Source organism: Sceloporus undulatus, chromosome 2 (genome assembly GCF_019175285.1).
Source record: "Sceloporus undulatus isolate JIND9_A2432 ecotype Alabama chromosome 2, SceUnd_v1.1, whole genome shotgun sequence".
Taxonomy (NCBI): Eukaryota; Metazoa; Chordata; class Lepidosauria; order Squamata; family Phrynosomatidae; genus Sceloporus; species Sceloporus undulatus.
In genome coordinates this window covers 28,895,787-28,910,801 of record NC_056523.1, presented here as the reverse complement: position 1 = coordinate 28,910,801, position 15,015 = coordinate 28,895,787, and the positions used below count along the sequence as shown (strand labels likewise).

The window sequence follows — 15,015 nt, the reverse complement described above, 5'->3', positions numbered from 1 at the left end:
ACGCTGCCCACGGAGCTCCGCTCATCTACCACCCTGGCCCAATTTAGGAAGGACCTCAAAACCTTCCTATTCAAGCAGGCATTCCCCGATTAAATATCCTGTGGGCCTCCCTCCTCTTCCGTGGCCATGAGGATGGGCTAACGGGGCCTTTGTTATTGTTTTTAGATTGTGTATTGTGGATGTTTTATGTTTTTAACCTGTATTTGTTGCACTTGTTGCATATTGTAAGCCGCCCTGATCTTTCTGGAAGGGCGGGATATAAATAAAGATTTTATTATTTATTTATTATTGTTATGCCACCTGTACATTCTAGGGTTACAGACCATGCAGTTGCCACGCAGTCCATAACCCTAGAATCGGCGCTGGTACTTAATTAAAGAGATTCTGGAAGGACTAACAACCTTAGTATACCAGCATATACTATGTACTAATGCAGTATGTAAGCACTCCTTATATAGTCTTAAACTGATTTGGTAAAAGAATGTATTTTATTTTGGAGAGGTGTTGATTATTTGCAAATGACTACTTGCACATTAAATGGTGAAGGAAATGAAATGTGATTAAACAAATGTTTATAGTATAAAGATACTCAACTCAGTACTCAACTGACCATGACCACCCTTGGGTTTGCAAATCAGCAGCTTGTTCTTGCTACTGACACCATGTTCTGTAATCAGACATACATGATGTAGTGCAGTGCATTATAAATCAGCATAATTGCTCTGTTGTTCAAAGGAAGAATGGCATCAGCATATGGCTGCACCAAATGGAAGAGAGTAGAGAGCAGGAATAAGTTTTTGAATAGCTGAGGGACCCCTATAGGAACATAGGGAGCTGCCTTATACCAGAATATTTGTGCATCTGGTTCAGAACTCTCAGTCTTTCAACTGATGCATTGAAATTCCAAGTATGAAATTCCAGCTTCCCAATTTCCCCAGAGCTAAGGTTTGTGACATCTTGGTGTAGTGAGTCATACACTCTCAGCCTCAAAAACCCCTGTGATATGGTCAGGGTCACCATAAATCTAAAATAATTTGAAGGCACACAACAAAAACAAAAACAACAACAACAACAACAACAACAACTTGAGCAGTAGGCCGTGTCCAAATGTTCTTTTCCTGTCCAGGGTCAGCAACAATAATAGATATGTGAGACTTTTTGTAGTGGGATTTCTGAATACATAGATTACTAGAAAGCATCAAAGAAAGACTTATTTTATACTAGCAACTGTGTGATGATGTTCCAAACCAGAGCTTGCAAACTTACAGTTATAGTTAAAAGAGTTGCAACATTGTTAAGTTACTGTCAGTTTCAGTTTCTAAAAACGACTACATTCTGTTAGTCAAAACTAAATGATTTTGTTTCCTGTTTAAAAACCCAGGCTACAAGCTACTGGCAAGTGGTACAAAGTTCACTCTCAAATAAAAAGTTTGGGCCTGTACAGACAGGCCAAAATAAAGCTGCTTCAGGTCACTTTGGAGGTATGCTGTTTAAATGACACACTCAATCTTAAGAGGCCAAAAGATGCACCAAAGCTGCACTCCAGTCCTTAAGACTGGAGTGTGGCTTTGGTGCGGCTTCCAGCCTCTTAGAACACATGCATCATTTAAGCAGCATGCCTACAAAGTGACCCAAAGCAGCTTTATTTTGACCTGTCTGTTTGGGCCTTTAGTTACAATACAGAAGGAGTAAAATTATCCTTCTTTAAGTTACAGCTTTACTATCAGTTAGTTATGCCTTATTTATTGGAGAGAACATTATTACAAGTACAGTTGGCCCTCCATATCCAGGGATTCTGCATCCACGGATTCAATCATCCATGGATTCAGTCATCCACAGCTTGAAAATATATTTTTAGAAGTGTACATTTCCAAAAACCTTGATTTTGCTATTTTATAAGAGGGACACCATTTTACTCTGCCACTATATTTAATGGGACTTGAGCATCCATGGATTTTGGTATCTATGGGGGACCCTGGAACAAAATCCCAGTGGATACCAAGGGCCCACTATATACTGTCATCATCAAGAAATGTCCAGAGGTGAGGCAAAATTAGCAATCTATATACTGTGAATAAGATTCCATATGACAGTTACATTTTCTAGTACTGCTAGCATCTTAAGAGTGCTTTTCCAAGTGACCATATGGAGTATTGTCCTCTTTTGTAACATTTGCAAATGAAATAGAGTGATTATTTGAGCATCTTAATGCTCTGCAGGGCTGTAGACAAGCAGGCTTGCTCATTTGCTTTTGTGTGAGGTTGTCTCCTCAGCTACCATGATTCCTAGGATCATGGTGACAATTTTAGAGCTTCTGCAGTAGGGTATGTCACAGTAGTTGCACACATATGTCCTATATGAAGATGCCAGTTCACACAGACCTCTGCGTGAGCACTGCCCCTCCATCAATGCACCCGCCAGCCAGTCCTGTGCTATTCCAAAATACTCAAATGGAGCCCAGCTGTTAGTGTAAATCAGCCCTAGGAAATGAGGTCTGTTTATATAGGCATAATTAAAAGGCACAATCTTTTTTTTTCCTTTTTACAAAATGCTGCTAACATTATCCTAAATGCAATAAGGATGGTCTTGGAACCTAGACTTTTACAAAAGGCTGAGTTAGTGTTCCTCCTGCTATCCATTGCCTTTATAACATAGCATGAAGCAATTAAGTCTCCTGCCAGTGTTTGGCAAGAGCCATCTATATGCACTTGCTGGCGTCAGCAAGGAATCAGCAGGGGGATTTTAATTACTATTGTGGTGCCTGCTGGAGAGATGCAGGGAAATATGCACAGATCCTTCCTGATCTCTTTCAAAAAATACTTTTTCTAGTTTTTACTCATAATTTTTAAAGAGTAGATGGAAACCACTATAGTTAAATCTGAAGACAACCAAAATCCAACCTTTAGGTCAGGTGTTTTATCGTTTAAAAACAACTTTAAAGGTTCAGCTGCAATAGGCATTTTATCTTATATTGTTCTATTGAACTGCTGATCTTTCTGCCTATCTACCTAGCTCTCTATTTTTCTCTTTTCTTTTTTTCTTTCCCTTCATTCCCCATTTTTCTACTTTGTGGCCACAACACCAATCAACTCATGCGCGCTCACACACACACACACGCACACACAGACCAGAACTGAAGTTGCACATGCCAAGCATGTTTGACAGTTGGAGAATTTAAACACCAATTGGTTCTGAAATAAATTTTTCTTTTGGGTCACTGTAGGTGTCTAGGTTTCTACCAGCTGACAGGAAATTGCAGCTTCTGGCAAGTTGTAGTGCCCGAAACACATTTAAAGCTGGTGCAGAGTTGGGTTACTGCGGGGCTTGCTGTGCAGCTTAGCTGCTCTGTCTCATGAGTCTACTTGTCCTCTGGCTTTAATACCCTTTGAGAAAATATCACTCTGTTACATGCCAGACAGTGCAACTGGGTGGGAATAGATCATATTAAAAATTGTATTACATATGCTCCATGGAAGTTTTATGTGACATAATTTACTAGTGCATGATGAGGGCTGGAGAATGGTAACCTTTTGCGAGGTTTGCTGTTGTTGAAAGCTCACTAGATGTCATTGTGTATTTTTGACTAAATATTTTTAGGTAGGTAGGTGGACAGCCAGATAGGATTGGGGAACACATAACTCCTGACCAGTCTGTGGCTCCAATGCCTGTTTTTGCAGCCTTCTTGCCTCTTCCAGGTCCTCCCTCCCCCCACCTCTAGACCTTCTACATACAAACAAACAACCCAAACAGGAGAATTGCCAGACCTGGAATCTTCAAGGAGTGGTAATTGTCCTTTAAAATAATGCACAGAAGTACGAACAACAGAAATGGACTTTCAGCCACTTCCAGTTTTGTTGGAGAGGGTCACATAGTCTAGGGAGCCCTGGTGGTGCAGTGGTTAAATGCCTGTACTGCAGCCACTCACTCAGTCACAAATCACAAGGTTGTGAATACAATATCAGCCAGGGGCTCAGGGTTGACTCAGCCTGGCATATTTCCATAAGTCACTAAAATGAGTACCCAGCTTGTTGGGGGCAATTAGCTTACACACTGTAAACCATTTAGGGAGTGCTTAAGTGGTATAGAGATGTACTTGCTATTGCTATTGCTACTGTGATCCTGAGGGGCAGAAAATTGACCCTATATTGAAATAACTCACCCACACTTGATACAGCTGTAGATAAATGTACACATAGCTAGCTATATGGGCTGAGCTTTCTCAAAATATCACAGCATGTTGTCACAGATGCATTCTTGTCTCTGTCTCTCCTCACCCCATCTAACTGGTTTTGGTATTGGGTCTCCCTCTCATCTTGATAGCAGTGTATAAAATTTTGCATGTCATGGAAAAAGTGAGAAAAGTTAAAAAAGATTCTCACTCTCTCTGCTGGAACCCAGATCCTCAAATTAAACTGAATAGTGGGAATGTTGAGGACTGACCCCACAAAAGGACTGGCACTCATACAGCTCATGGTTAATTTATGGATTTATAACAACAAACTTTATTACAGCCATTTGGCCAGCACAAATTTATGGTTTTATGTATATGCTGATGAGTACCAACTCAGTGTGTGTGTGTTATGTGCTGTCAAGTCATTTCCAACTTATGGTGACCTTAAGCTGAACAACTTAGACAGCTTTAAAAATGGATTAGACAAATTCATGGAGGATACCAATGATTCTATATTCCACCTCCAGGGTCAGAAACAGCATGTTTCTGAATAACATCTACTAGGGCACAACAATGGGAGGTAGACCTTTTGTCTGATCTTCTGTTCATATGTGGAAATAATGAGAACATTGTGCTTCCTAGTTCTTATGCTGACTTTCCTGTCCTGTTTTAAATCCAATTGAGGCCATTTACAGAGATTTGCAAAATACTTCAGGGACCAGTATGAAATGATCACCAAAGCATCTTATAGAACTAGAACTAGTATGTGTAGGCAGATCTGAGTAAGAAATGGGAAGCCTCTCTCTCAGAGGTTCAGAAAAGCTGGCTTGATAGCTTTAATAATAATAATAATAATAATAATAATAATAATAATAGGATTAATTTATATCCCGCCCATTCACTGGGGATCCAGGCGGCTTACAACAGTGGGGATAATACAAAACAATAACAACAAACATGAAAATAATAAAACAATATAACATAGCAATACATAGTAAATCATCATCATAATAGTAATTTCATAACAATTCAATAATAAAAAGATAACACAAATGATTAAATTCAAATCAATAATTATCAAAAGGAAATCCCCATTACTAAGTCAGTGTTTAAGAATGCCTAATACTAGCTACTGTTCTGTTGTTCAGACTGAGCTGCTGATGTTGTAGTCCTCTCATCTACCAGTTCATAATTAATACATAGCAGAGATGGGTGAGATTTCTCAAGCTTGCTTTAGATTATTTCAGATAGAGGTCTAAATTTGGTTGTTGTTTTTTTTAAATCTGGACTTCATAGCAGTCATATGCAGCTCGGAAAAATCCCCTACTTCTAAGACCTAATATGCACTGAAGAAGTAATGCAGTTTGATGCTGCTCTAACTGCCACGGCTCAATGCTATGGAATTCTAGGATTTGTAGTTTTGTAAGATATTTAGCCTTCCCTGTCAGAGAGCTCTGGTACCACAGTAAAGTATAGATCCCAGTATTACATAGTATGGAGCCATGACAGTTAAAGCTATGTCAAACTTCATCATTTCTGCAGTGCAGACTAGACCTTAATCTCTTAAAGCTCTCCCAGCATTTAAAACTCAGATACTTTTAATAACACACAATTAATACATTGCACAAGGGCAAACTGAGAGACAAGAAATTTCCACTCACACAGGTCCTCCAAAGGAATGGGACACACACATACCAATTTTGGCCCCAGCCACCTCTGAATTTTGCACTTAATGAACTCTAATTTAAACAATTCATTAACATTACCTGTTGTAAAGCCACGTTCAGCTCATGCTTTGATTTACATAAGAAATAATCTGTTTAACATGAGGCCAAAAGTTATATAGTTTTGCTTGTTCCCTTCTTCCCTTCCTTGGCCCATGAGAAATTAGACTAAGGTTGCAGTCCCCAGGGAAGGAGTATGGTGAAATGGTTTAGTATCAGAACCTACAATCCCAACCCCTCTTGCTAGCTGGGCGCACATAACAGCACAACTGATTTTTATTCTTCTCACTACCTCTTCAAGGAATCTATCCCTCTGTCTGTTTATCCCTATGGGAAAAATAAGTGAGCAATGGAAGGCAATTCAGGAAGAAGCATAGTGTACTGGTTTGAGTACTGGACTATGACTCTGAAGACCAGGGTTTGAATCCCCGCTCAGCTATAGAAACCCACTGGGTGGGTGACCTTGTACATGTCACATTCTCTCAGCCTCAGAGGAAGGCAAAGGCAAGTCCCCTCTGAACATATCTTGCCAAAACAAAAACCCATGATAAGTTGGCCTTTGGGTCACTAGGAGTTGGAAGCAGCTTGAAAGCATACAACAACAAGAAAAAATAGAATTGATTTAGGCAAGCTCTGCTACTAGTCTAAATGTTTTTCCATGGTGAGTGGATGGGTGTGCTGGGGAAATGGAACTGTAGCACCAATAGATCCATGTCCTCTAGGTAGAGGGCATCTGCTCACTGCTTCATCCCCAGTACATCTCTTTTCCATTCTCTCCAAGAGAGTTTTAGAGGGTAATTCTGAAATGAGAACTTCAACGCTTTAAGGTCTTACAGAGGAAGGAGAGGGGTTCCAATCAATTCTGTGGCCAGAAGGTCATGATGAAAAGGATTGAAAAGAAATACAGTTCCTGAGATGATGTCACTGCTTTCTGCTCTTCCTACTTTCAACTGCCTTGTAATAACATGAGTTTTTACTCATTATACAGAGAGTTTAACTTGGAAGTGACTGGGAAGCTCTTCCTGCAAAAGCTCCAGCCCCTGACCTTGCTGGTCTATTTCACATGTTGTCTGCTCTAAACAGAAATTCTCCTTCCTATTGTTTATCATTATTATTATTATTGCTTTCCCCACAAGATCAATACATTTCACACCTATTGCTCAAGACAAGGGTTTAAAGTTGTTTCCTCTGAACTCAATCATGCATGGTTCCCTTTGGTAGGAAGAGATTGCATATGTAAAGCGTCAATGTACAGAAATGTGGGGAGGGAACAAGGCCAAAAAGCTCATAGATGTTGGACCTAGGGAATAAAGGTGTGTATTATCCTTGTGTGAGGGAGGGGTTCTACAGGTTCAACAGAACATAACAAATAAATGTTATAGTGCATATTTTCAAGGAGTGTAGTATACAGATATAGGAACAATACTAACTAGTAGCCATTCTCTAAGGCAGGGTGGTCAAAATGCATTCCCCCAGATATTGTTTGAGTATGGTTGCTGTTGAATTCCTAATATTGCTCACCATTGACTGTTCCGAGTAGGGTTGTTGGGTGTCCCAGTCTAACTAGTTTTAGAGGGCTGCAGTTTTTCCCAGTTTTCCTACTAAAGTGGCAGGAACTCATGACTTAATATGAGAAAAGCATATACTCTAAAAGTAACTCAAAATAACCCATTATCCAGTGATAATGCAATTCAGTGAAGAAGTAATCATACAAAACATGGTTAGAAAAAAAATCCTTGTGAAAAATAGCATGAACACCAAACATGACTATGCCTTCCTTTGCTTAGTTTGTCTAAGAGTGCGTGCAATCTATTCTTGCCTAGAGTCTGGAGGTTATTATTAATTATTTGAAGAGAAGTAGGGAGGGAGTCTGTTGTTTTAGTTGTGTTAATTAAGATTACTTAACTAAGATTGGTAAAGACTGTGTGATCCTTCACACAAAGCTGCTTAAACCTTCTTCACTTCAGTGGAATTCAGGTAATCCAAGTCTGTATGGAAGTCCTGCCTAGAAGTAATGAGGAATGTGGCAACCTATTTTATAGGGACAAGCCTTTGTATATCCCTGATCTGACATTCTCTTACACTATTCACAACACTTTCATAATAAATTATAATAAACCAGGAATCCTCTTTCATTAAGTGTACAGACAGTAGAGAGTCTCTATCTCTCTTTACAGTTTCATATAAATACAAGCAAAAAGAAAAGGGCTTCTGGCATCAAATCATTCAGATAAATATGCCAGACTCCTTACAGATAGCATTGTTCAGATAAGTTCTTTGGCTATTAAAATATTGGTCTTTAACAGAAACTAAGAGATTAGTACTGTACATTTATCATATAGAATTTGTTGCTGTGTGCGCACATATTCATATATATATATATATATATATATACCCCAGGCTGATACCACAAACTATGTGACAGATGGGTCAAGTCCTGATTTGCAGTATTCTAACATTTGGAATAACAAAGTAACATATTTGATAGAACTGGCAAGTTTTATATATGATTCAACCAAGAATATAAAAGCTACTAGAATTCCAAGTGGAAAATAATGAGCTGGAAACAATTGGAAACCACACATTTTAGGGAGAGATTTGAATACATATTTAAATTACACAAAGAATGTTGTATAGCTGTCTTTTTAGGTGAAAATGGTGTTGTAATTTTGCACCACACTTTGCAAAGCAATTCATTCTTGTGGTTCCCTCTTTTTTCAGTTAATGGAGCAGAGTATCTAGAAGAAAACTATAGCAGGCAATATTTCTTGCGCCTGTGTGAGTGCAAACGACAGGCAATGCTCTTTCGTATTTGACACATGCAGATGAAAGTTGTGGGGTTTTTTAATCCAACAACTAATTGATTGTACTAAAATCCTGCTTTTTGCACTTGGCTACATGAAATAAGAATTAGCATTTGCACTGAATTTTAAATGTCTTAGATTGTGAATTCTTGTAGCATAGTGGAATCTGTCAACTTCAGAAAAATGTTTGTTGTCATAATTGTTTAGTACTTGAGTTGACAATAAGCAAAACAGCAGCTATTCCATTTGTACTTTTATCATTTCTGCTTACTTTTTGTTGTAAGTTTTCATCTTCTTTGTCACTGTTTATAAAGTCATGTGTGTCTTTACTTTTGCTGTCTCTCTACATCATTCACAAACAGCTCGATCTTCAGTGCCCAAGCCCCCAGCTGGGCCCTCTCCATCCATTCAAATGCAGACTAACATGATAAATCAGATGCTGAAAGGCATACCTAAGCAAACACCAAGTACTGTAATAGTTTCTTTTATTCAATTCTATTCTAGCTTAGCCTTTTTTCCTGATTAATTCAATGTAGTTTAGATTTTAGGAAGCTAGTCTCTACTGTAGGCTTGCAATAAAGAAATCTCTAATGCAGCGCTTCTAGAAATGGCATTGGTTTCCAAACGTCCACATTTTTTGTCTAGCAATGTCTAACGTATGCAACATTTTCAAATATCAACGTCAGCACAAAATAACATTATTGTTGCATAACATTTTGCATGAGATATGTGAATCTTTATGATTTAAATAATGTATGACAATATGAAGCAGTATGTTGTTTTGTTGACCAGTGCTCCAGTTATTTACTCATACCTCTAATAAATCAGTTTGTTCACCTTGAAGAATGCATTCCACAACATATTGGAAAGAAAATAAAGCTGGAGAAGGAGACCTTCACATTTTAACTAGTGACAGATTCTTGCATTTTAAATATGCAGTGGTTCAGGCTCTCCATAAATGCAATGTGGTGAGTGTGGCAACATCAACCTAAATAGCTGCCTCACTCAACACAGTATTGCCATATGTTTGACTGTTAGAACATCTATCTTTATTCCAACCTGAAAAGTGAATCCAGAGTGTCCCTTTTATGAAGAAAGCAGCTTCTTCAATTAACAGAAGAGACCAAGATCCAAAGGAGAGCCCTGCTACAGGAAGTGAGAAGATGATGCCCCCTCATTACCTCTGCAAAACAGCTTTCTAGAATTGAAGGGGAGAAGGAGAATTGGCAAATATTGCTAAATAGACACACTCTCTTAATTGCAGTTTCACATATGCTACAACTCAATACCAGTGCAGCACAGACTTGAGGACCACAATCTCCTTTAGATGTGTTTCCTTTTGAGCAAATGTTGCTACTTAGTGGTTGCAAGCCTGTGAAATAATGAAGATAAGAACAAATTGAATACCTGTTTTTCCCATGAAGGCCAGAAGGCCTACCTATGCCTTTTTGGACCAACATTGCTTTCAAAGAAAGGAAGAAAGACCAAAAAATGAGGTCTGTCAGGTCCAACATTTTTCTAGTAAAAAATTACAAATGGGACTACTCATAATGTTCAGGTTAAATCTGTGCAAGAATAATAAATGTGTAAATTAGTCCTGTTTTTGCTTTTAACCGAGCAAATGTTGCCCAGTACAGATGTGAGGATCTTGATCTTATTTCCTAATAAACCATTGTTTATTAGGAAATGATCTTTGGTGACCCCCTCCTCCTCCACATATCATTTTTGGTGTTTCTATTACAGTCTGTTAAATCAGTTTCCTATTACATCGGAATCAGAAAACTGTGATTTAATATGCAGTGTACAGCACTAGACCATACCCTGGCTTCACAAACTGGATATGGTCTAATTCTTCACTAAGGGGCTATACAGACCGCCCCAAGGGGTGGTCTGCAGCCACCCCATTACTGGCTGGATCGGTGCGTGGCCCCAATCTGGCTTCTAGAGAGCACAAAAAGGAGTTGCCAAAAGGGCTCCATTTTGTGTCTTCTAAAGGATGTCACAGCTGCAGCAGCGCAGCTTTGTGATGCCCTTTTGGTGCTGCATCATCTAGATGCCGCACACTGTCTAGAAGGGCACGCGGCATCATGGCATGAAGGGACGGAGCCACGGCATCCAGCATGTGGACGCGGAACCGTGGCTCTGCCTACAGATGAACTACATGCAAGTTTTGCAGAGAATAAATCACCAGTTTATTCTGATTATTATTTTCTGCAGAGAAAATGCTATCTTATACACAAAACAACTGCAAGTGATTTTGTGCAGAATAAGCCCTGAACTACAAAGATTCTCATAGGTCCAGGATTCTTCTCATCAGTGTTTCTCAGTACTTAAAAAGCATAGTTTTCAGCCATTAAAATTTTTTTTAAAGTATTCTTTCCATTCCTAATCCTGGCTAGTAAACACAGATTAAACCATAGTTTACCAATTTACAGTCAGCCCTCCTTATCCACTGATTTTTTTTATCCATAGATTCAAGCATATATGGCTTGAAAATACTTTTACAGTATAGAAATTCCATTTTGTATAAAAGATAATATGTTTCTCTGTCATTGTATTGAATGGGACTTGAGCATACATGGATTTTGGTATCTATGAGGGGTCCTGGAACCAAACTCCAACGGATAACAAGGGCCCACTGTAAATATAATGGAAAAGTAAGGATTTAAAATCCCAGAAGTATTCAAAATGAAATAAGCAGATAAGAAGGAGCATATAGTCACAACATCCATTTTCTATCTAATATGCCATTATATCTGAACTAGCCATTGAGTGTGGCTGACGCTTAGTGAGCTTTGTATAGGCAGTCACATGCAAAGGAGGACTCTTCTTTTGTGCCTTTAATATAGAATTCACAAAAAGTGTCATCCACTATTTAAAGAACTAATGTCCTTGCTCAGCCATGGAAATCTACCAGATGACCTTGGGCAAGTCATACTCTCTCAGCCTCAGAGTAACGCAAAGACAAAATCTTGGAACAAATCTTGCCAAGAAAACCTGTGATTGGTTCACCTTAGGGTCACTATATATTAGAAATGACTTAAGTGCACACCACAAGAAGTGTAATGTCATCCATTGCATATGATACCGTAGGTGTTCTTTGTCAAATATTTCACGCTTTCCCAAATCTCCCATTGACCCTGAAGATTCAGCATAAATGTGTTGCCACTTCATGCAGTGCTGTTATGAGAAAAAAGCACAGATTGTAGCATTATTCATACCCTTTAAAACATACTATTACTGCTGCAAGACCCAACATTTTGGTGCTTTACAGCCCAGGTGGGGATCATGTGGCTTATGGGACCCTCCTGGATCCACCTAGCTGGAAATAAAAAACCTGCCCTAAAGTAGTTTTACAAAATTAGAAACAAACTGGGTCAAATCTGATCTTACTGAAGTGGGGATACTGCATTGGTGAGCTCCAAAAGGTGTAAATAAGCTACTGGATTCCCAGAGCTAGCCTGCCCTACTCCACAGGCAATCATTTACATCTGATTATACTGTGTTATAGGAATGCTTGAGGAATTCCATATTTTTGAATTCCAGTATGATGCAGAATTTCTAGTCTTAAGAGGCAGATGAAACCTTGTCATCCACAACATTCTGCAGTTCTTGAGCACTTGCATGTAGTGTTCTCATCTCAAAATTCATTTAAAATACATACCCAAAGATAAAATGGACTTAGAAATAAGTATTTAAATATGAAAATACATTTATATTTCAAAAACTATAGAACAAATGGCTCTATTGCTGAACACATATGAGAGTAATACTGACTACAAGTAAAATGATTCACTCATCCCTTATGTATACCTGAATTTGCATTTAGATTTTGGAGGATGTGAACAAAGGCCCTACCTCTTTGTATTCCCATGAAAGTACACTGGAGTAAAATACCGTATTTTCCAGTGTATAAGACGACTGGGCATATAAGACGACCCCCAACTTTTCCAGTTAAAATATAGCATTTGGGGTATACTCACTGTATAAGACTACCCCTCTTCCAACGCACACCAAATAAAACTTTTAAAAATCAGATTTGATTTCAACATGGTAATTTTAATTCAAATGTTTATGACATGCAGGTACTTAGCAGGAAAACTTGTTGTATGCAAAGCCTCCTTGCATTGGTCAGCTCTCCCTGCCTGCCCAGCCCTCCCTGTCTCCAAGATTTTATTCTACAGTACTTGTACAGCGCCTCCCTTCCTGCTTTCATATGGTTGCCACATATGGAGGGGATGCAGCCGCGGCCATTTTGAGCTCCCCCTACCATATGCGGCAACCACAGATTCTCCAGTCCAGCTCGGAAGTTTCAGCACCCACCCTATAAGACGACACTCGGCGTATAAGACAACCCCCGACTTTTGAGAAGATTTTCCTGGGTTAAAAAGTAGTCTTATACGTCAGAATACAGTAAATTTCTTTTTCCATTATTGTCAGTGCACGTGTTGACATGTTGCATATGTGTTCCTGTATGAAAAGGCCATTTGCTGTTCTAAAGAGAAACTACTTTCTACTGTAGAGAGTGCATAAATGAGAATAAAAGATTGCAGAGAGCACCTGCTCTTGCAAATTTAGAGTTAAGATGTTGAAGATCCACTGATATCATATCTTAAAGGCAGTGGTCAACATTACTGATTTCTAGAACAGGATATATAAACCGCAAAATTACAATGCTGTTTAATATCAACCAGACAAACTATACTGTGTATTCACATATTCTCCAAGCAAATAATACTATGGGTCTGTCTCTAGAAAATGTGAATTCTCAGTTTCAGTTACCTCTTATGTGATGTACAATGGAAAACAATTTGTACCACATATAAAATTCAAAACTGGAGCATTGTTTGCATAGTAGAACAACAGACATGGCTTTATGGTTTGCTCAATACTAACTACACAGCATTTTAACCCTTGCATGTTGTAGATTTTTTAAATTATAATTATTGTTTTGTTTTTTGTTTGTTTTATTTGATTAACCATCTAATCTATTGGCCTTACATTGAGCCTGTCTTATCTCACTCCATTTTAATTCAAGTTCTTGTACTACAGAAAATGTAGGTCGGTTAGTCACACCTGCCAAAAAGCTAGAAGATACAATTCGCTTGGCGGAATTGGTTATTGAAGTTCTGCAACAGAATGAAGAGCATCATGCAGAGGTGAGCAGCAGTCCTCTACATTTTTCTGAGCAGGCACCTACTGAAGCAAATATGATCCTGTCTGTATTGCACTTCTAGTTCTTTATACTATAAGGTGAACATTGAACAAGACAAGACAACTGTCTCCTCAAAATAACACAACTATTATTAAAAGAATCTTGCAGGGAAATATCATTAAAAGACTTATTCAAATACAAGGGCCACTGTATTTAAGCACCACTCACATGCTAGCTCAGTTTAACTTAACGAAAGCAGTTCATGATGGATAAGATTCTCACCATTTCTTCTTCTTAGGGACCATTTGAGCCTTAACATTTCATCTAAGATTTCCTGTGAAGTTTGTCAGAATCCCAAATCCACATGGAATTTGAAGGAAACAAGCACAATTGCAAAATTAGATTCCTGTCTTTTCCAGCTTAATAACTCTTTCAAAAATCAGATTAGATTAATATCTGTTGTTTTTTTTACCTATATGGGTAATCTTCACCTTTAAAATCAGCTTTTCATTAATACTACTCTGTAAACTTATTTCTGAGTCTTGTGGTAGAAATAAAATGACCAAATATTTATAACAACTGAATAACAAGAAAGTAAAAGGTGTTGAATTAAAGGTGTGGGTGGTTTAGGGTATGCTGAGGAGGATTGTAAAGGCCATACTGAACAGCCAATAGGACACCTTAATCAACTTGAGTTGACAACTAAACTACTTGTGTATATTGGGACTGGGATTTCATCCTTTAACAGATGTTTCTTTCCAACTTTTCCAACAAATGTCAGGATGGGAAATCTGACAATATTGAAAGAAATTCTTCAGAATTTTTTTGTGGAAAACACTGCTTATAAATTCATTTTGAGATAGTCCAAGGAGTCCTTCCTTTCCCCTTCTCCAGTGTAAAAATTCTACTGTGGCTCAACGAAGCCCCAACATATGCCATGACCATTCGGAAACTGGGATGTAAATTCTCTTGGAATGCTACTGCACAGTGACATTACATCATTGTCGCTGTGTTGTGTGATGGGGAATGGCCTTTTCTCCATTCAGTGTTATAGGAATGATGCAATTCCATTTTGTTGCATCTTCCAAGGGGAATTACTGTCCTGTTTCCAGAGACTACAGCCCTATATTTCTGCTACTGAGCTGCAGCAGTGCTTTTAAA

At 38.5% G+C, this 15,015-nt stretch overlaps 1 protein-coding gene across 13 annotated transcripts in view; it reads left to right on the top strand.

The window, feature by feature from the left end:
* Positions 1 to 15,015, top strand: part of CADPS (calcium dependent secretion activator) — a 466,363-nt gene that overhangs the window by 335,877 nt on the left and 115,471 nt on the right. For all 13 annotated transcript variants that reach the window (XM_042450102.1, XM_042450101.1, XM_042450096.1 and 10 more), the window contains one exon: positions 13,752 to 13,858. In XM_042450102.1, coding sequence (XP_042306036.1) covers positions 13,752 to 13,858 — 107 coding nt within the window. The remainder of the gene's footprint in view (positions 1 to 13,751; positions 13,859 to 15,015) is intronic.